The sequence below is a fragment of the Postia placenta genome, assembly GCF_002117355.1.
Source record: "Postia placenta MAD-698-R-SB12 unplaced genomic scaffold POSPLAscaffold_11, whole genome shotgun sequence".
NCBI classification, from domain to species: domain Eukaryota; kingdom Fungi; phylum Basidiomycota; class Agaricomycetes; order Polyporales; family Adustoporiaceae; genus Rhodonia; species Rhodonia placenta.
Window position 1 is genome coordinate 1353095 of NW_020169842.1, and position 18168 is coordinate 1371262.

The 18168-nt window shown below is 55.3% G+C and overlaps 7 protein-coding genes across 7 annotated transcripts; 4 read left to right on the forward strand and 3 right to left on the reverse strand.

The window, feature by feature from the left end:
* Positions 1-419: 419 nt before the first annotated feature.
* Positions 420-987, reverse strand: POSPLADRAFT_1113360 (hypothetical protein; the record flags this gene model as incomplete). Its single annotated transcript, XM_024483412.1, has 3 exons — positions 420-467; positions 575-820; positions 886-987. Coding segments are annotated over 3 exons (396 nt in total), but the record flags the coding sequence as incomplete, so codon positions are not given.
* A 760-nt stretch (positions 988-1747) lies between these two features.
* Positions 1748-8149, forward strand: POSPLADRAFT_1149384 (hypothetical protein; the record flags this gene model as incomplete). Its single annotated transcript, XM_024486296.1, has 17 exons — positions 1748-1841; positions 1907-1982; positions 2152-2188; positions 2313-2386; positions 2953-3404; positions 3592-3782; positions 3835-3995; positions 4195-4266; positions 4653-4733; positions 4944-4991; positions 5024-5051; positions 5275-5548; positions 5747-5814; positions 6110-6220; positions 6676-6833; positions 7144-7514; positions 7722-8149. 17 exons carry the CDS (start codon positions 1748-1750, stop codon positions 8147-8149), a joined length of 2724 nt encoding a protein of 907 aa, XP_024336868.1.
* Positions 8150-9668: 1519 nt separating this feature from the next.
* POSPLADRAFT_1149114 (hypothetical protein) lies at positions 9669-9995 on the forward strand (the record flags this gene model as incomplete). The annotated part of the gene is made up of 1 exon (XM_024486267.1): positions 9669-9995. The coding sequence occupies one exon, from the start codon at positions 9669-9671 to the stop codon at positions 9993-9995; it is 327 nt and encodes a 108-aa protein (XP_024336869.1).
* A 755-nt stretch (positions 9996-10750) lies between these two features.
* Positions 10751-11328, reverse strand: POSPLADRAFT_1059355 (hypothetical protein; the record flags this gene model as incomplete). Its single annotated transcript, XM_024481153.1, has 2 exons — positions 10751-11231; positions 11306-11328. 2 exons carry the CDS (start codon positions 11326-11328, stop codon positions 10751-10753), a joined length of 504 nt encoding a protein of 167 aa, XP_024336870.1.
* A 330-nt stretch (positions 11329-11658) lies between these two features.
* On the reverse strand, positions 11659-12389 carry POSPLADRAFT_1059356 (hypothetical protein; the record flags this gene model as incomplete). Its single annotated transcript, XM_024481154.1, has 2 exons — positions 11659-11680; positions 11728-12389. The coding sequence occupies 2 exons, from the start codon at positions 12387-12389 to the stop codon at positions 11659-11661; spliced, it is 684 nt and encodes a 227-aa protein (XP_024336871.1).
* A 1505-nt stretch (positions 12390-13894) lies between these two features.
* Positions 13895-15607, forward strand: POSPLADRAFT_1048499 (hypothetical protein; the record flags this gene model as incomplete). Its single annotated transcript, XM_024479532.1, has 5 exons — positions 13895-14468; positions 14584-14843; positions 14902-15270; positions 15330-15405; positions 15486-15607. 5 exons carry the CDS (start codon positions 13895-13897, stop codon positions 15605-15607), a joined length of 1401 nt encoding a protein of 466 aa, XP_024336872.1.
* A 1612-nt stretch (positions 15608-17219) lies between these two features.
* Positions 17220-18161, forward strand: POSPLADRAFT_1067051 (hypothetical protein). The gene is made up of 3 exons (XM_024482139.1): positions 17220-17397; positions 17475-17514; positions 17561-18161. Exon 3 carries the CDS (start codon positions 17649-17651, stop codon positions 17952-17954), a length of 306 nt encoding a protein of 101 aa, XP_024336873.1. The 5' UTR covers positions 17220-17397; positions 17475-17514; positions 17561-17648; the 3' UTR covers positions 17955-18161.
* Positions 18162-18168: the final 7 nt, after the last annotated feature.

Below are 18168 nucleotides of genomic sequence, written 5' to 3' on the forward strand. Positions count from 1 at the left end.
GATAGCCCCTCCGCACGGCACTCGGAGAGAAACGCATGACCAAGTAACTATTGCTGGCATTGCATTTCGGAGGATTTACCGTAAAGCACGGCGATGACGCAACACGTGAAGAGCGCGGAGCGACATGACTACTCGTAAGGTGTCATTAAGGGACGGGCGTCCTGTGTAGGGTATTAGGTGCGGGAAAAGGTATCGTAGTCAGCCGGAGAGCTAAACAGCGAGACAGCGGAGTCCGAGTTCAGCGAGTCCAATGTTCGTTCGTAGTAGTAGGGGTAGTAGGGTTCGACGGGTTAATCCAAGAAAAGTAAAAAAAGTCAAGTCCTGTCCGTGAGCGGGTTGTGTTTTGGGCGACATTATGCGTGCAGACGCGGACAGCAGACGGGCACGTGCGCTCATTGAGCGGAAGTGGTGGCGTTCACGATGCTCACGGTCGAGTTGACCGTCTGCGTGTAGGGGAACGGGCCAGCCTGCGATCAACACGCGTCAGCTCAGGGTTCGATGATGCGGGATCGTCGATGCACAGCCACCGGAGATGAAGGTGGGAGTGCGCGGGGACAGGGAAAAGGACACTCACCCCAACGAGCGAGAGCTGCGTCACGCTGAGGATGGCCTGGCCGGTGGAGAAGCCCGCGGGCACCTGCACGGTGAAGTTCTGGTACGGGTACCAGCCGCCGGCACGGAACTCGGGGTCGTACCCGCCTACGTAGAGGACGTCGCCGAGCGCCTGGGTGACGTCGATGTCCGCGCAGCCGTTGGTGTAGCCCGCGCACGACTTGAGGGCGATGGCGATGCCAACCTCGGTCGAGCCCGTCAGGGAGTCCTACAGCGAAGACACAGGGGAAGTGTCAGCGGGAGGGAAACAGGAGGGAGGAATGGAAGACGTACGGGACGGTTGACTTGCACGGTGAGGTTGGTCCCGGCAGGGACGGAGTCGAGGGCGACGGGGGCGCCGATCGCAATGTTCTGCGCGAGGGCAGAGGCGGCGAGGGCACCGAGGACGAGGAGGGACTTGAATGAGGCGAACATGGTGTGGTGCGGGAGATTAGTGGGTAGGTAGGGTGTGTGGAGGGGATTAGGGTGTGATTGGGTGAGCGTAGGGTGTCAGCGGTGGAGGGGATGGGGCGAGCCGACGCCAACGAGCGCACCTTTATATAGTCCTGGCGCTGCCGCAAAGGATGGTGGCTGAGGCCATCAATGGGTGGTAATTACAATTATGACCCGGTCGGCAGGACGTCGAGATGTGACGACTCGCGGGCGCTTTTTACGTATGCAGGCATGGCCGGGGCAATTGGGGGCCGCGGGATGGAAGGGCCAGCGGGCGTCGCTGGCCGGCGCAGGCAAACGCGTCGGCCGCAAAGGGCTCGAACGCTCGGCGGCCCCGCAAAAGCACAGTCGCTGGCCGAGGGAGCATCTCCGGGCTCATTTGGAGGAGCAGGGCGTGATCGCCTTCCCAGACGGCGTTCATGTGCGGACTGGGGCCATGCAGGCGTGCTCACTTCCGTCATTCGAGGCGTGTGCGGCGGATCCACGCAGCGGGGCTTGGACTGGGACTGGGCACGAGCACACGCGTCGGCCAGGCTCGATTCGGATCTCTGCCTCCGCCCACGCCCGGCACGTGAGCGAGACGCGACGCACGGGCCTGGCGCTCGCACGCGTTCGCTGAAGCGCAGCCGTGCGCACGGTCGCTGTCTTCTCGTCCTCGTCGTGCTCTCTCTCATAGACCCTCTACTTCCTCTTCTTGTTCGCCATGTCCCGGCTCGCCGGCGTTGTGCTCATGTCCGCCCTCCTCGGCGCGGCCTCCTTCGCCATCGGCATCCTCCCCCTGTCCTTTGCATTCTCCAGTGCGCCCCCCTCTCTCGCTCTCAGCGCCCCTCCTACATCGCTCACCTGCGCCACGGCTAATCAGAGTCCGCCCTCGCGCGTCTGTCCGCCCTCGGCACGGGTCTGCTGCTCGGCGCCGCGCTTGGCGTCGTCATCCCCGAGTGCGTCCTCCTTTGTTTGCTGTGCTCCTTGGTGTTTCATGTGGGGAAATGGAGTCGTCTTGTCCGGTCAAGTGGTGCCGCTGCTGCCGTCTGTCATCCTGCGTTCTCGTGATCCAGGATGGTCCCATCTGTCCATCCCCAAATGACCATGGCTGTGTCGCATCCACAGAATAGGCTTTTCGCTTGCTGCTGCAGTGACCGCGATGGTAGAATCTAAAACGCCAAACAAGCGCTCGACGGGCCTGATTGGCAGCCTCGCCTTGCATTGATCGTGAGGGCGCAGGACGCCCGTTTGGTCGCATAAACGGCGATTTTCTCCTCCTTCACCAGGTATGCACACTAGACTGGTATCCGGCGCGATGGATCCTGTCTTCATGGGGAACAGTTCCCGTCAATGACCAATCGTCCGTTGCTCAGGCGGCATGCATATCGGATGCGAGCGCTGCTCACATCTAAGATGCTAAAGACGACACGCTAGTGATGAGCACTTCGTTAGTTCTTGGTGGCTCAGCGCCTGATACGATGTGTCATAAGAGACAGTTGTTGCTTGCCCGTTACAGCGCGCCCTGCTTCGAATTGGAAGATGCAAGTATGATCAGCCCGTGGGCATCTCTTCGTGAGCTCCCACATTGCCTGCGATCAGCTTCGTTTCTGGGTACTTCTCTCCGCCTTGCCCATAATACTAGCGGCCTCGGATGCGCGCTCCCCAATTGCCAATTCGTCGCCGCATAGTCTCATTGCTGGACTATCATTCCATAATCTTGCGGCGCAGGCAGCTAGGCCATCCCGAGTCCTCTAGCAGCCCGCATCTACACACTACGCGCATGCTGCCAGCAACCATATCCCCATTCCCGGTGTGTCTCAGTCAGCCATGTCAGCACCGACTCGATCAGCAGAGTACCCCCTCCACCCTCTTTACTCTCGGCGCGCGCTACAGACCGATAGACACTAACGCTCATACTCACACCAGGGGCATCGAGACGCTCGCCGCGGGCTCCGCAGAGCCGCCCACGTCCGCCATCGCGCTCGCCCTCCTCGGCGGGTTCACCTTCATGCTCCTCCTCGAGCAGCTCGTCTCCCCACACGCGCATGACCGCGCCCCGCCGCGTCTGCCGCCGTCGCCCACGAACCCCCCCGCGCACGTGGAGTTCGACGTCGAGCTCGGCGAGCTCGAGCGCGCGGAGGGCATCCCGGACGCGGGGCCCGCAGCAGTGACCGCGGCGTCGAACGCAAATGCAGACGGGCGGCCGGACCGTCCGCAGGCCCGCGCGTACCCGCTCACGCTCGGCCTCGTCATGCACGCGCTCGCGGACGGGCTTGCGCTCGGGTCGTCGGCGCTCTCGGGGGCGGGGGCGGACGCGGCGGCCGTGCTGCCGTCGAGCCTCTCGCTGGTCGTCTTCATGGCGCTCGCCATCCACAAAGGTGCGTGCTGCGTGCCCCCCGCCGTGCAGCGCCGCGCTGACGCGCATGCCTCGACTTTGCCGCATCCGTCGTGCGCTCGCCTGCACACGCCGGTGGACGATACCGCCGCCCTTGTGCCGGACGCGTCTCGCGCGCGCGTGTCTCCTCTGCGCTGGCGCCTTTTCCGCCGTCGTGCGACGCTCTGCAGCGCCGACGGCGCTCGCGCTGACGACGGCGCTCATGGGCTCGGGCCTCGCGCGCGCCGAGTGCAAGAAGCACCTCGCGCTGTTCAGCGCGTCCACGCCGCTGGGCGCCGTCGCGTCGTACGTGCTGCTCGTGGCCTTCGGCGCGGATGCCAGCGGCGGGGGCCGGTGGCCGGGCGGCGCGCTGCTGTTCTCGGTGCGTGCCCCGGCGTTCCTGTCTAGACACGCGTGTTGATTGACGCGCGCAGGGCGGGACGTTCCTGTACGTCGCGACGGTGCTGCGGCCCGTGGCGGCGCGCGGTGCGGAGGAGGAGATCGGGCGGCGCGCGCGCGTGGTGTGCACGGTGCTGGGGATGTTTGTGCCGTTCGCGGTGAGCGTTGCCGTGGGGCACGACCATGAGCGGGGGGCGTGAGTCTTGCGGGGATGCGGCGGAGGTAGGCCGTGGTTTGCTGAGGCACTTTTACTGTTGTTCGCTATGCAGGGGGTTCTAAGCACTGTTTGACGTCTGAGCGGCGCGTATTGCGGATGGGTGGCCCGGGAGGTTCGTTGTTCCGTGTCTTTCTTTTTCTTCCCGTTCAAGGGGTATCTTTCATTGTTCGAAATGCAGCCTAGGGGTGTTGATCGAGCCCACGATGGCTGCTGTGCCTGGGATACCAGGAGAGCAAAGTTTGCTTGGACGGTGAGCTGGTGACGTTGGAGGCTTCAGGGACGGTATGGGATGAGAGGCGGGTCAGTCCTAGTAGTATCTCGGCTGGACACGTTACTCAAGTGTACAGCAAACGATGACCCATCTCATATCGTCTCTTCAGAGGTCGGAGAGAGTGCGAGGAGCACGTATCGTGAAGAATCGCCCGTTCAAAGGCATGTTAGCACGTTGGACTCTATGACGTTCCCCGAGGCATCAGCGCTTCAGCAGGCATCCAGTAGCACAGTACTAGTCTGAACAGCGCCATCCATCCGCCTCTTAAAAGATAGACTTTCCGCTCGGCCCGCTCTCGTTTCGCCACAACTCACCGTCACTTACTATGCACAACGTGCTCTGACCGATTCGCGTTCGTAATACAGCCAGTTCAAGTTGGTCGTGCGATCGGCGCGTGACGCGTGCGAGCCTCCCTTGCACGCGATCGCGTGGCGGGCTTTCGATTTGTGAGTTTGCCCATGGCGGCGGGTATCGTCTCGCAGAAGGGTCGTTGAACGACTCCAACTGTCTCCATGCCAAAGTCAAAGGAGAAAGGAAGCGCCCTTTGGAGGTCCAGGTTCGCGACCACGACTGCTCGTTTAAGAGAACATTGACAGCACGTTGCTGACTTGTGCGCGCGGCCCTCTTCTCTGATCATGCGCGTTTGTCAATACTAGGTTGAATTCATTTGCTGTGTCTCGGAATGACTGGATACGGCGCATGCTGTGAGTCTGTATTTGTACCTCATGCGCTCAAGGACCCAGGAAAGCACAGCACAGTATATTGTCAGCCCGCTCCAGGATATACTCGGACAACATGATCGCTCTTGCGATAGAAGAACTACTACATGCTACATACAAGCAAGGGCCATGAGGCACAGGACAGGTCCGACTCGAATTGTCCGCGTCAAAATGTCCTACTCAACCGACAACTCAGAAGAGCCGAGGATTATTTCTGAAACGTACTCACCAGTCAAATGTCGGGGCGCCTACCCCACATTCTCCACAGGTATTCGGGCCCCGCAGACAGTCCCTGGCCAATGCCTTGAAGGACCTTGGCGGCACCCCATACGATTGCACCTGCGCCGACCAATACAGCGCCGACGAGCGCGAAGGGCGTCGCGAGGATCGCCCCGATCCCGATGAGGAAAGCATTGGCTTGCTCAGACCTCTCCCCCTCGGCGGCATTCGCCCACTGGTCCGCGTTCGCGTGCATTCTGGCGCGCACCGCAGGGTCCGGATGTATATCTCCCGCTGTGCGCCACATATTGGGGATTCTGGAGGTGAGGTCCGCTGCGCGGCGTGTATTCCCGGCAGCGGCGGCTTGCTTCCAGGCAACGACGGTTTCCTGGACGTCGAGGAGGGCGCGGTGCCACTGCTCCTCTTGGGTGCCGTGATCGTGGCTTGATAGTGTTCTCAGAGCTTTATACGGCGGGAAAGCGCTATATCAACGATGACTTACGGTTGTATGTTGTTGTCAGCCATTTTGGGGCGGAGCGAGGGCGGAAAGGAGGGCGGAGAGCTCCATGAACTGATGATTTCCCTTATAGTGTGTCTGCAAGCCTGGAACGGGCCTCCATCAGCACGCGGCATGCATGACAGCTTCTCTTTGAGAAGGTTGCCCGAGAGCGTGCGTCTAGCGGCCATGACGGTCATAATTGAAAAGAGGCAGTGGCCATCCTTACCAGTGCAACAGTAACCCACAACCTCGCCAGCAATACATGAGATATCCGTCAATCAATAGGCAGCCTCCACCACACCCCCGTATGCGACCACTCGCTCAGCGTCGAGCGGAAGGCCATCGTCTTCTCTTCCCGATCTGGGTGTCGAGCTACTTCATGTAGATACTTACCGCTCCAGATACGGATGTCGAGACGCCCGGGTTCCAAGAGACGCTCCCTGTTCGCAAAGCTCTGCACGGAAGCGACCCCGATCCGCCCTGGGTGCCGACTCAAGTGCGTACGCGCCCAGAAGGAGTGTCAGTGGTGACCGACGCCAGCGTAATGCCTCGCTCGCAGGTTCAGATTCAAAAAGTAGACCCGTCGGTGTACGAAGACAACCTACGTCGAGCGTTGTTTGAGTGCCGAGCAAACGGCGGGAGCGAAGAAAGAGGGCCGTGTGGCCGAAACTGAGGATCAATATTGTGTGGTGTGACATGTCGCCGTCCAGCTGCGTGTACGCGACTCATAATATCAGACACATAGCCCACGCATACAAGAAGCAGGGCGTGGGCCGCGCTGTCGAATTCCCTCGAATGCAGCAAGCCAATCATTTTGTGAATATTGTTGACCAAAATGCTTGCTACTATCAAACTCACCTGGCAATAGGTACATTGGGACGAGCCCGAGTGGTTCATTGCCTTCCTTTCCAAAGTTCTTCGAACATATCCACATTTGTGTTGAATACAAAGGCACTCTATCGTTTTCTGGTGGATAATCGTGTATGCGCCCACTTGGTGGACGAGCATTGTTCCAACACCGCGACCTCCGTCCCCGTCGGCGATAAGCCCGACTCTTTCCACGACGCAGTAAACTGGCGTTGTAGTCTGCGCAAGGAGCACACCTTTGCGTAAGCATCTCTCCTGAAGCCAGAGGCCATCGGTGCCTCGGCCTTACGACGCATCCCCGATTCTCGAGGTATTTAGCAACTGCAAGCGTACCTCCTGAAACGTGTTCGAACAAGCTATGCCCGTCGGTCCAGTTGACGATCAGGGAACCGTACTATACCTCGAGGACAGCGGGGTGCCTAAGAGCGCTTCCGACTATGTCACTCTGATTCTGGTTCACGGCGCGATGGTGAATAGCGGTATGCCCTCTTCTCCAGATAGACTTTGCTTTGAGAAGGAAAATTCACATTAGTGGGGAGGCGTATTCTGCAGAATGCTTCCGTTCGCAAGCGCAAACAACCTACGTCTTGTCCTAGTGAACAAGCGTGACTATCGCGGATCGACTCCCTACTCGCAGGAAGAACTCAAAGATTTCGCTTCGCCTGACAGAAATGTTGAAGCGAGAGCAATCGCAGCGAGAGGATCGGAGATCGGTACCTCCATTCGCTGGTTCATCCAAGCCGAACATATCCCGCCGATCTCCGCGCGTCCGAGGTCCGATGATTCGTGCGGTGGAGGTGTCTCCCTTCTGGGGTGGTTCGCAGGAAATCTGCAGACTATATCCTTCCTTGCACACGCACAGGATCTCCCCGAGGAGACGATGAGCTTCCTTGAAAGCTACTTCCGTAGTCTCATCATGTTCGGTGCGCTATTCACTGCACAGGCACAGTGTCCACGATGGTGATTAATCAGACTCCTCGCAGACTGTGCTGGGAATCCCGCCCCTCCCCGCCACCTTCAGTGCCCTCAACGAGGCATCCTTGACGCCAGAGCAGAAGGTGGCTGCATTCCCGATATGGGTCTCTACTTATTTCACGCCGGCAGTATTGATGCCTGAGGACGACTGTGAGTCCCCTGGGCTCATACATTAATAATCACTCGCAAACCGGTGCACGGGACTGCACCCGCGGGCTCCGAGTTTGCCGCTCCGCACTGGACACCTACGGTTCATCGCATGCCCCTCCCAGAGGTGGCCGAGGCCAACACCATGGCGAGTTCGCAGATGCTCATCCAGCGCGTCGACCGTTCCGTGTACCCGGAGAACTTCCGCCGAGCGCTATTCAACTGCTATGTCTCGAGCGGCGGTTACAAGCAGATGGTATGGCCCAGAGTCGACGTGCACGTCGTGTGGTGCGACATGACGTTTGGAGACGTGGTGTACTCGGCGCACAAGATGAAGCACATGGTGAAGGCATGCCAGAAACAGGGCAGGGGTCGCACCGTGCAGATACACAAGCTCGAACGCGCAAATCATATGGCGAGCTTACGACCCGGATGACTTCGAAAGCAACACTGATGAATTTGTAGTTGCCATGGGAAGAGCCAGATCGGTTCACTGCTTTCATCGCAAGGATCGCATAGACTCCCGTTGGCAGAATAACCCTTGTAATTATGTGTGTCCTGCCAGGAGGCTTGGCTCTTCGCCGGATCCATCCAAGTGCAATGGGCATCGGCCTGTTTACCGCAAGGATTCCTATCTGCTCCAATCCACACTATGGGTGGGGGATAGTGCATAACATAGCGGACACATAGCGGCCAGCAGAGCGCCTTCAGTTGAAGCCCCTTTGGGTCAACAGTAGTGTGTCCAGAGTAAAGCGGAGCGTGGGTGTGGTGTCGAGCAGGTGGTCAGATATCGAGCAGCGTACTGATGTCTGAGGACTCTGAGGCCTGTAGAAGTACTCTGTGTCTTGATGCGCCTGCTTGCGTAGGCGAGGCTATAATCCACCAGAGCCCTTACTGCGTGGATTATCCCGCTAAGGGTAGATTGTCAGCGGCACGGATCTTCGGGCTTGTAATGAGATCCGCTACATTCCGTGCGAAGCTAACAGCCCTAGTGCTATAGTGTAGCAGCCACCAGGCGTTGAGCCCTTTACTGCCACCCGCTTAGTGGCCTCATGTTACCTTGCGGTGAACTACCGAGCTTATTGTCAAGATTCGTTGTGTCCGACTCCAGTACTCTTCAGCCACTTCGGTGGTTGGGCGGATGCGTTCATGGCTGAGATCTGGAGGTCGATAAGCGCCAATCTCAGCCCAGCCACTAATCTCATGTTCGCGAAGTTGGACAACCGACTGTACAGCGTCCCTCACCCACTCAGAAAGGGTGCTCTGTTTGTAGTCTGCATAGGTGGTCCAGATCGCTGACTCGAGGCAGTGCTATGTCATCATGTCGATATTTTTGCAATTTCTCGCAGGCCCACGAAAGACAACCTCAGAGGATGCCATCCTCGTAACCTGTACAGGACTTCCGCAAAGACGTCGCGTCGGACTGGATATCTCGATGTTCGACGAAGCGAAGCCCGACCATTAAGCTTCATCTTTCATTCAATCGCATCTAATGGCTTGGACCACTTGTGTGACGACATCAGCCCCAGGTGTGATATACCGTATGATATATGACGTCCAGCGATTGACAATGGTGCCGCAGGCCCGAACTGTTCAGCTCGGGCTTTCAATCAACATATGCTCTTCGCTGCTATCGCGCCGCTATCTGAGCGCTTTCATTGCGTCCGGAGCATTGCTATCCTCAGTCGCAACGCTGAGAAGAAAATGGATTCTGACGCTGTATGGTGCTTGATCGATGCGAGGCGAACCGCCTACGGTGTCAACGACAGAGCTCCTTGCGGGACACCCTCTACGTGATGATGGCCTCTACGCGAGGATATAACGAGCTCGCTCGATGTGCAACTCCTCCGATCCCCGCTGTCCACTTCACTGATCTTTAATAGGTGAAACAAACGCAAATGCCTGAGAATGCTCATCTAAATTGCCCTGATAGGATCTTGGTCACGGAGCCTACAATGGAAGCGCTGGCGGTACCGTGCAGATGGGGGACGCAGCCCTGTGGCATCCTTCTCGACGACGTCACGGCTTCGGGAGTCGCTCGTCATCTCAAGGATCACCACTATAACGTCGGCGGCTGGCACAACAGATATCGCGGGCCTTGCCCTTGGCGGGGTGCCGACGGCGCATGTTGCAACAGAGACATGTTTTATGGAACGTTTGGCAAACACACCGCGACGGTTCATCTGCAGACATTGAAGCGGACATGTCGTCTCTGCGATGCCACATTCTCCAGAGGTGATGCTCTCCGGCGTCATCTGGACGCATATTGTCCGAAGACCTGAACGCTAGTCTTCGCGAGTCGCTATGAGGTCATTGTCACTGAATGCTTCAGCATGACTTACGTATTAGGACTCACATTGGCCCAGGTACACAACGGACATATTCTGTACCGATCGTTGTGGCTAATCTTTCCTTGTGCTCTCTGTACTGTGTCGTCCAAATTGACCTTGAATGATGACCCCCTCTTTTCATCTCCTATATCTGCCTGTCCGATATGATCTGCTTCGCTGCTGCGGAGTCGGGGGCGGATATGAATTACTATATCTGCACACGACGATGGGTAGCCTGATTGTCTAAAGCCATGTATCAACTATCACGGTATATTGTTGCATCACACTGCCTCAGCAGCCGACATTTCAGACTCAGCATAAACATCTCTAGATCCGGGGTCGCCTTCCCTTCCAGTCGCCCAGTATGAAGTATACAAACGTAGGGCGTAGCAGCCAATCAGGTCGATGAGTTATGCAACCGTGACATACCGTAAGCCAGAATTTGCGAGCACATTGTGAAAAGCAGTCGCTTATTTGCTCATGCTCCTTACCACTCCTCTCAGTTTCAAGATGATCCGAGGCCCGATAGACTGCATGAACCTCAGTTCAAGGAAATTTACAATAGAAAATCTGAGCTATTCAAGCAAGGGTCATTCAACCATTTCGAACACTACTACGGGGCGACTTATACCGGCCGCGTCGAGATTCCTACGCTTTAAGTAACTTAAAAGAACATTTAATTATTACCGAAACATACTCACCAGACTTCAATTCTTGGGGCGCTTCCTCCACTTGTTCCACAGATATTCGGGCCCCGCAGACAGTCCCTCACCAATACCTTGAAGAACCTTTGCTGCACCCCAAACAACTGCACCTGCGCCGACCAATGCAGCACCGACGAGCACGAAGGGTGTCGCGATGATCGCACCGATTCCGACGAGGAAAGCATTGGCATGCTCCGTCTTCTCCCCCTCGCCGGCATGCTCCCATTGATCCGCGTTCGCGTACATTCTGGCGCGCACCTCGGGATCTGGGTGTATATCCCCCGCGTTGCGCCACATCTGAGGGATCTTGGCGGAGAGCTCGGCCGCGCGGGCTGAGTCGCCCGCAGCGGTGGCTCGTTGCCAAGCAACTACGGTCTCCTGCACGTCGAGGAGAGCGCGCTGCCATTGCGCTTCGCGAGCGCTGTCGTCGTAACTCGGCGGGGTTCCCTCTTTGGAGGACTCGCCAGAGTCAGCGTCGGTGGGTCTGTACAAGGTATGAAGTAGGTCAATCATAGCATTCTTTCGGCTGCGAAAAGTGCAGAATGAATGGTGACTTACGGTGTCGGCTTGTTGTAAGCCATGCTGGGACAGAGAGAGGGACAGGTAAGGCCTTCAATTGAAGGTTTCGCGTGTGTTATACCTGCAGGTCTGGACTGCGCTTCCATCAGCATGCGTGATGCATGACAGCTTCTCTTTGAGGAGATTGCCGTAAGAGCGTCTGCGGTGGCCTGACCGCCGTCAAACGGTTTACATGTTTTCTTATAAGCAGACACTAGTATCAACAACTGCCGCTCCCTTTACAGCTGTACACTACATCCTCACTAGCGATACAACACTGGCCGTAAGCATCACGTTGAGAACTATTGGGTCACAGCCTCTGTTCTCCGGGCCTCATCCCATGTACTACGTCGTCAAGCAACCATGTTCCCAAAACTGTCAACGTTTAGCGTCAATGCTTAGAACAGCTACAAAATGCTCACCTTGGGATGTTCGCGTCGGGATTCAGAAAAAGTGTTGCCCATTGCAAGAATACCCAAAGAATTGTTGACATACCCGCTATCATGCCGAACTTCATGGTCTTCCACACGACACTTCCAGATACCCAGCAGAGTATCCCACATAATGCGATCCCCGCGCCTCCTTGTAAGACGGACTCAGCGGTCAGGCTCCCACCCGCGAAGCCCCTGCTCCACCGGCCGGCGCAAAATCCGAGACGAACGCCTCGCAGTATCTCGAAGATACCGTACAACATCGCGACCGCGCCGAGCAAAGGGACCGCTACCACAAGACAGGGTCCTCCAATCACCATCCCCAGACCGATCTTGAATTGGGTCAGGAGAGTGGGATTCTTGTGCCTCCACGCGCGCGTCCATGAGTCGGCGCCCTTATGCCACCGCACTCGGTAGTCGGGGCTCCCGTGCGCGTCTCCCACCGCGCGCATCAGATCGGCCATCTGGGGGCTCAACTTTCTGAGGGTGTTGGTATCCCACCATGGTGTCTGATCCCATCGCCTTACGACTGCACTGTACTCCGCAAATGCCACATCCCATCGCTTGTTGTCTACCGGTACAACGTCCGGCGACAAGAGTTCCGCGCCAGAATCGAATAGAACTGAATGACGTGCGCGGGCGTAGCGTTGCATGTGGATTGGGCAGGTCGCTGCGTAGAGACGTAGGTTGAAGTCTGAGGAGGTCGAATGAGAGTTATGGATGGCTCGTTGCGAAAGAGCATGGCTGTGTCGTGCTACTGCCATGCAGCAGTCGCGTGCGATAGAAGCAAGTCAATACGCCTGGTAGTTATACATGTGCGTTGTCAGTAAGGTCAAACAAGTGAATGAATTTCCTCACGGCAGTTCCAGTCATTTGTTCATGTAAGGAGCCCGGATTTTGCGTTGACATACGTGTCTTTATGCACAACTTCATGCCCTGTTTGGCTGCAGAGATGCCACTTAGGAGATCCGTTAGCAACGGTACGCACATCTGAGGACAGCTTGTAGAACGTCATCACCTGCGCAGGAAGCCGCGAAGATGTAGGTGATCTAAGTGAATGCCTACAGGTCATCGCCTAAGGCCCCCGCTGTCGCTGAAAGAAAGGCCCTCATGGACCTTAAACATCCGTGGACTTCCGCCTGGGACCTCGTGAAATCGTCCTTTGGGAATTGTCATTGAAGGGAGTCGACAGACCTCCTTGATGGCTTGACAGTTTTCAAGACGGGTAATCTTAATCGTTGAGTCTATCGGCCTATCAATGTATGGTATATCGACATTGAAACCTTGGGTGGAGTCCCGTCAATACCAGTTCTTCAGTGCGCGATGACAGAAGACCTGCGAGCACGTCTCTGGATTCAACTCCAAGTTCTCATGCACACGTGATCAACTTCGGGGGCGGAAAGTTGAGACCATTTGTAACGAAGTATATAAACTTGTCAAATTTCCTCACACTAATTTAAGTTTCCTTAAAAACCGGGTCTGAGGCGCTCATCCATAGGCATCTTCGTCACGTCTGGGGTGCTACTATTCTGCAGTCATTCCATTGTGGACCTCCTTAGTCGCCCTCAGTTATTATCGCTCTCGCATAGAAACGTTTCCCAGACTATGCCAGATCGCCATTTGAATGTAACCCGCGATCTTGTAGTCATCTATCAGGGCTTCATCATTGTGTCAGGAGACACAGATTGTTGTGGCACAAGGCCGTGCGAGCTCGGTGATTCGCGGTTCGAAGCGCACCGGTCCTAGTAGAGCGAAGTGTGGGTAATACGGCATACATGATCTCCTCCATTCCCTCACAAAGGCAAGCCCACGACCACGTCTGATAACCACCATATGGCAACCTCGCGAACCATCCGTCATCGAAACGCTACTGATCCCATTAATCGACGCCCGCGACTAGGTTTCAGACAGATAGCCGCCTATCTATACCACCTATTAGTAGGCCCTAGGAAAGTTGTAGAATCCAAACGTGACGATAGAAGAATAGGTGAGGGTGCAATGATTAACCTTACACATTACCGCTCACTAAACGGTATATACTACAGAGCGTGTGTTTCCACTTCATATACTGCATCAGATTATCAACGCATGCGATACGCCGACAGCAAGCAGCTGGGCTCTGACATGCCGCGCGCTACTACACGTGAGCCGGACAGCAATGTTTCGCAAGATCTCTATCACTAGAGACACCACACTCGATTATTTACTCTACACCTCCTGCACGTCTGACATAGCGGGTTATCTGGACAACTTACGAGAACTGGTCGTTGCCAATCGGAGCTACAGGGAGGACCACCTTGCGTATCGCCTGGCTGTTTTATTCCCTCACTTGCCTTCCACGGTTCGCCGACTCGAGATGTACAACACCTCCTGGTCGTACACGCCACCCGCTCTCGTTTTCTTCACTCTTTTTCACTCCCTCAATACACTGATACTTGTCAATTGCAAATTTGTCTCTTTCTCCGCATTCCGACAGATCATCCGTGCGCTCCCCGTCGTCTCTGACTTGGTCCTTCGTTGCGTTAAATGGGAAAGTTGCGACCCTGACGCTCCTACCGATAGTCAATTGCGCTTGACAGAGTGCCTGCTATGCCAAGTGGAGAGTCTGGATATTGTCCTGCGCTGGCTGTACAACTGCTCTTCTTTACATTCTCTGCGAGTGTTCGATGCGCCTACAACGTCCGCGGTCTGGGCGGCAATAGACCTCAGCGCTGATGAACTTGACCTGGCAGGTGAGAGTTCATCTGCGACAAGCATTTTGCGAACTAATTCACTTATTATAAACCCCAGGCACCTTACCATCTCGCCTCGGCTCAAAATCGACCTACGCTATATCCATCCATACAGATTTGGACAAAAGAAGCCTATCCAGCATGGCGGAGCTCGTATCTCAGCTTGTGATGGATGATTTTGCTCAATTCCAACTCCACATCAAGCCAGGCCACTCACTAGGTGAATCGGTTGAGTTGTATGGTCAAGATCCGCAGAGCAATTGGATCACGAAGAGATATAATATGGTCTGGTCATTTGCTACGCCGCCTCGTAACCCGGTAATCGCCGGTATTGCAAGGTATATCAAAAGACGAATAGGCTTGGAGGAACATACCGTGAGAATGATACGCCTATGCTCATTTTAGTTCCCGGATAACCCTGTTCACTTTCCAGGTCCGAGATAAAACACCTTTTGCTTGTCAGTGGGGCACGCCGCCGTGTGGCGCTAGTCTGGACGGTACTATGTTTGGATTGCAGCGTCATATCGCGGACGCCCATCTCACAAAAAAGGATGAAGCATATTCTCAGACTGGCGTGTTCTGCCAATGGCAGCGACCCATTCCGCTGAACAACGATACAAGCGGTGTTTGCAATACAGCACTTGCCGAGGATCATATCGGAGAACATGTTTTCACCAACCATCTCGCTACATATCCCAGAATGCCATTCGCAGACATTGACTCTGACGAGGCTACAGATGACGATTTTCGCGATGAAATGGACAGTCGCTGTGGCCTGACATACCGTAGGTACTGCGTGAACGTGAGTAAGTCTAGTTCATAGATGATTTGATTACTGAGATCCTGCTTGTTTAAATGCAGTGCTACTTGCCTTCTACGGAATCTATAATCAGGAATCTTCGCGGTGACTTCGGCATCGTTAAAATGTCTCTCTTCAGTCAGTGCGCCTTGTGCTTACACCAAGATTTATCCCCTTGACCTTAGATTGTTCGACTTTCTCTGTGTTGCGTTCTCCAGTATGTTATGTATATCATACTCAAGTCGTGGAGGATCATCCTGTCCCATCGCCTATTTTCCTGTACGAAAATGGTCAGAAACCGCCGAGTCTGATTGAGACATTGTCCCTGTTAAACCTATAATTTGTCTCATCTCGGTGATTATCCGAGCCTGTTGGACGTTGTGAAGCCCGTTCAAAGCATGAACCCGATGATGATCTATCTGATGCATTTCTTTATTGGTAAGCGCGTGCGATTTTCTTGTCGTGTATCGCCCTCCTGACCGGCGCCCCTCTCGTGTACTTTCTCTCCGTGGGAATCTAAGTTCAAACAAGCTCATTCAACAAGACTCGGAGCCACGAGCTGAAACTCGAAGCACCTGCCACGTAAAAAGACCCTAGGACTACCTCTAGCCCGACGCTGAACATGTGCAATTACTCTCGTGGTGTATACAATGAGACTACTGGTACGTTCAACAGCATCAATGCCCATACATCTCAGCTGAGTCATTATCTGAGTGTACATCCTATGAATTTAGGTTTCGCTTCTACATTACACCGGTATTATAAAGATGGTGTTCCCTCAATCGCTGCAATACCACAATGTCGATACAAAATACGCACGTCCAGCTTCACCAATCGTATCGTATACTTTGGATGTATTGGTTCTATGGCCGCGGAAATCCTGGGGTGGGAGGATCGCTACAAGGTACGCTACACATTCTCTTTCTAAATGTGCGATTGCCACCGCGCTCAATTAACAGGATGCTTCGATAAAACCACAGTGCCATCCGTATAGACGCTGTCGCTCAGAATGGCTAGCATTGCGTGATGTGCGGTAGCTCCTGGTGATCACCTGGTTACTCACCGTCCGCTCCGAAAGAATGGAGGTTCTCCTGTGTCAACCGGCGCTCTGTCTCGGAGATTTGTTCCTCTCTTGCGCGGTCCCTGACAATGTCTTCCTAAGGTGCATTGAGTGAGCCTAGCTCGTCTTCATGCCCCTGACAGCGACGCTGCGTGTTATGGTGGACTCTAAAGCGCTCCGTTCTCCCTGGGCCCTCGAATGTGTGCCCCTACTAAGGGGCTCTACGATAGGTGCATGAGGTCGGGAAATCTTGACCACAGAGTGGTAGAAGGAATCTTTGGGAAAGGTATGTATCTACGCCAGGAAGCCTGCGCAGGTGCATCGTTCAGCGATTTTTGGAGTCTGGTTTTGATATCAACCTTCTCCTTTCTCTTTGTTTGGGCAGGCCCTGACCACACCAGCACCGAGGGATGTGCCAGATGAATGATATCAACAAGAACGCGGGGAGCGACCGAGGCTCGACGATGTCCTTTCTACGTCACGCTATTGCGAGCTCCATGACCACATGAGCAAGGGAGTAGTATAGGTCCAAGGCGGTCCAAGGTCTGATCTTGCCTTGATCACTGTGTTGCTCCACTTCGATCGCCTGAGTCGAGCGCCAAAGGTTGGTTGACAGAAACGCGCTCTCTGCCTCCAACTGTCTGCGATTTCTATTCGCGGATAATGAGTACTGTGTGTCTCGGACAGAGCTTGTGACGATGAGCGGGAAAACTGCTCATCATACCGGTCTCTCACAACCTCGGTTGCTTTGGGCTTCGCGACATCTCCACGTTACACGGCGGTCTCTTCGCTCCGACGGTCGCATTACATCTGCCCACAAAGCAGCCACCCCAATTTGGATAGTACTCATGTCAATAAACCTTTCATGATCGTCACCTCCAACCCCATCCTCCTGTGGTATCCCGCCGGCTCACGGTTTCAGGCACCAACTCAATTTGATGATTCATTGACATTTCGAACTACGCCTCATCGTCCGGCAGATGTCTCCGCAGCAAACAAGATGACCCTGGAGTATCTGAATACGCGACGGTATTAGCGATGGCAAGAGCGAAGACAAGGAGGCAGTGGTGGTAAGCACATTAGCAGTTCATCAGCATGGACGTCTTTGCAAACTGACAGTACACTGCTCGAAAATGCCGTGTGTCAGACATGATCCGGCGGACCATGCATTGTCTCTGATACCACAGGTCAGCGGTTCCTGCTTATGTATTGACCAAACTAACCGAGCGACAGCATCGCTCATTATTAGTGCGTTAGGTGATATGTGGAGGTGAATATCATTCGGCGCTTATCTCGCTATCACCTCGACTGTAGACGCCAAATGCTGATCGGATTCGTGTGTTGCGTCCGATGCCCTGCCACCCTGCGGCGCGCAACCACGCAGTGCATAATGACGTCCCCCATCTACATCTGTCAGGAGCGGAAGTTCCGTGGTCGTCTGGTCTGTCTAGGCGTTAGACCCTGCGACTGCTCGTCGCTAGCCAAGCAAGCTGCGAGTGCGCTTGCCGGGGCGCACGTTGGGCGTTTTCTGTGCCTGGGTCGGGGCTCTTCTACCGCCTCCGTTGTTACATCGCTGCTGAGCGTGCATCCGTTCCTGCCAAGAGCGCTTCGCTTATGCGCGGACTAGCTGTACATGACACATGCCACTGCCATCGAGCTAATACGGGGGGAGGCATCGTATTCACGATGGTGCGTCTGTCACGGATGTACGGTATGGATGAGGCCTTCTGGAGGTACGCGTTCTACAGGAGTAGGGTATAATTATCGCGGGAGCGTTCAAGCTGTCATCGATTCGATGTGTACAACATCGGACTTGAGCGTTCTCGATCCTAAACGTGAGC

Bases quoted from the DNA above. Each gene is read 5' to 3' on its own strand.
- POSPLADRAFT_1067051 (XM_024482139.1), top strand. From the start codon at position 17,649: ATGCTGATCGGATTCGTGTGTTGCGTCCGATGCCCTGCCACCCTGCGG.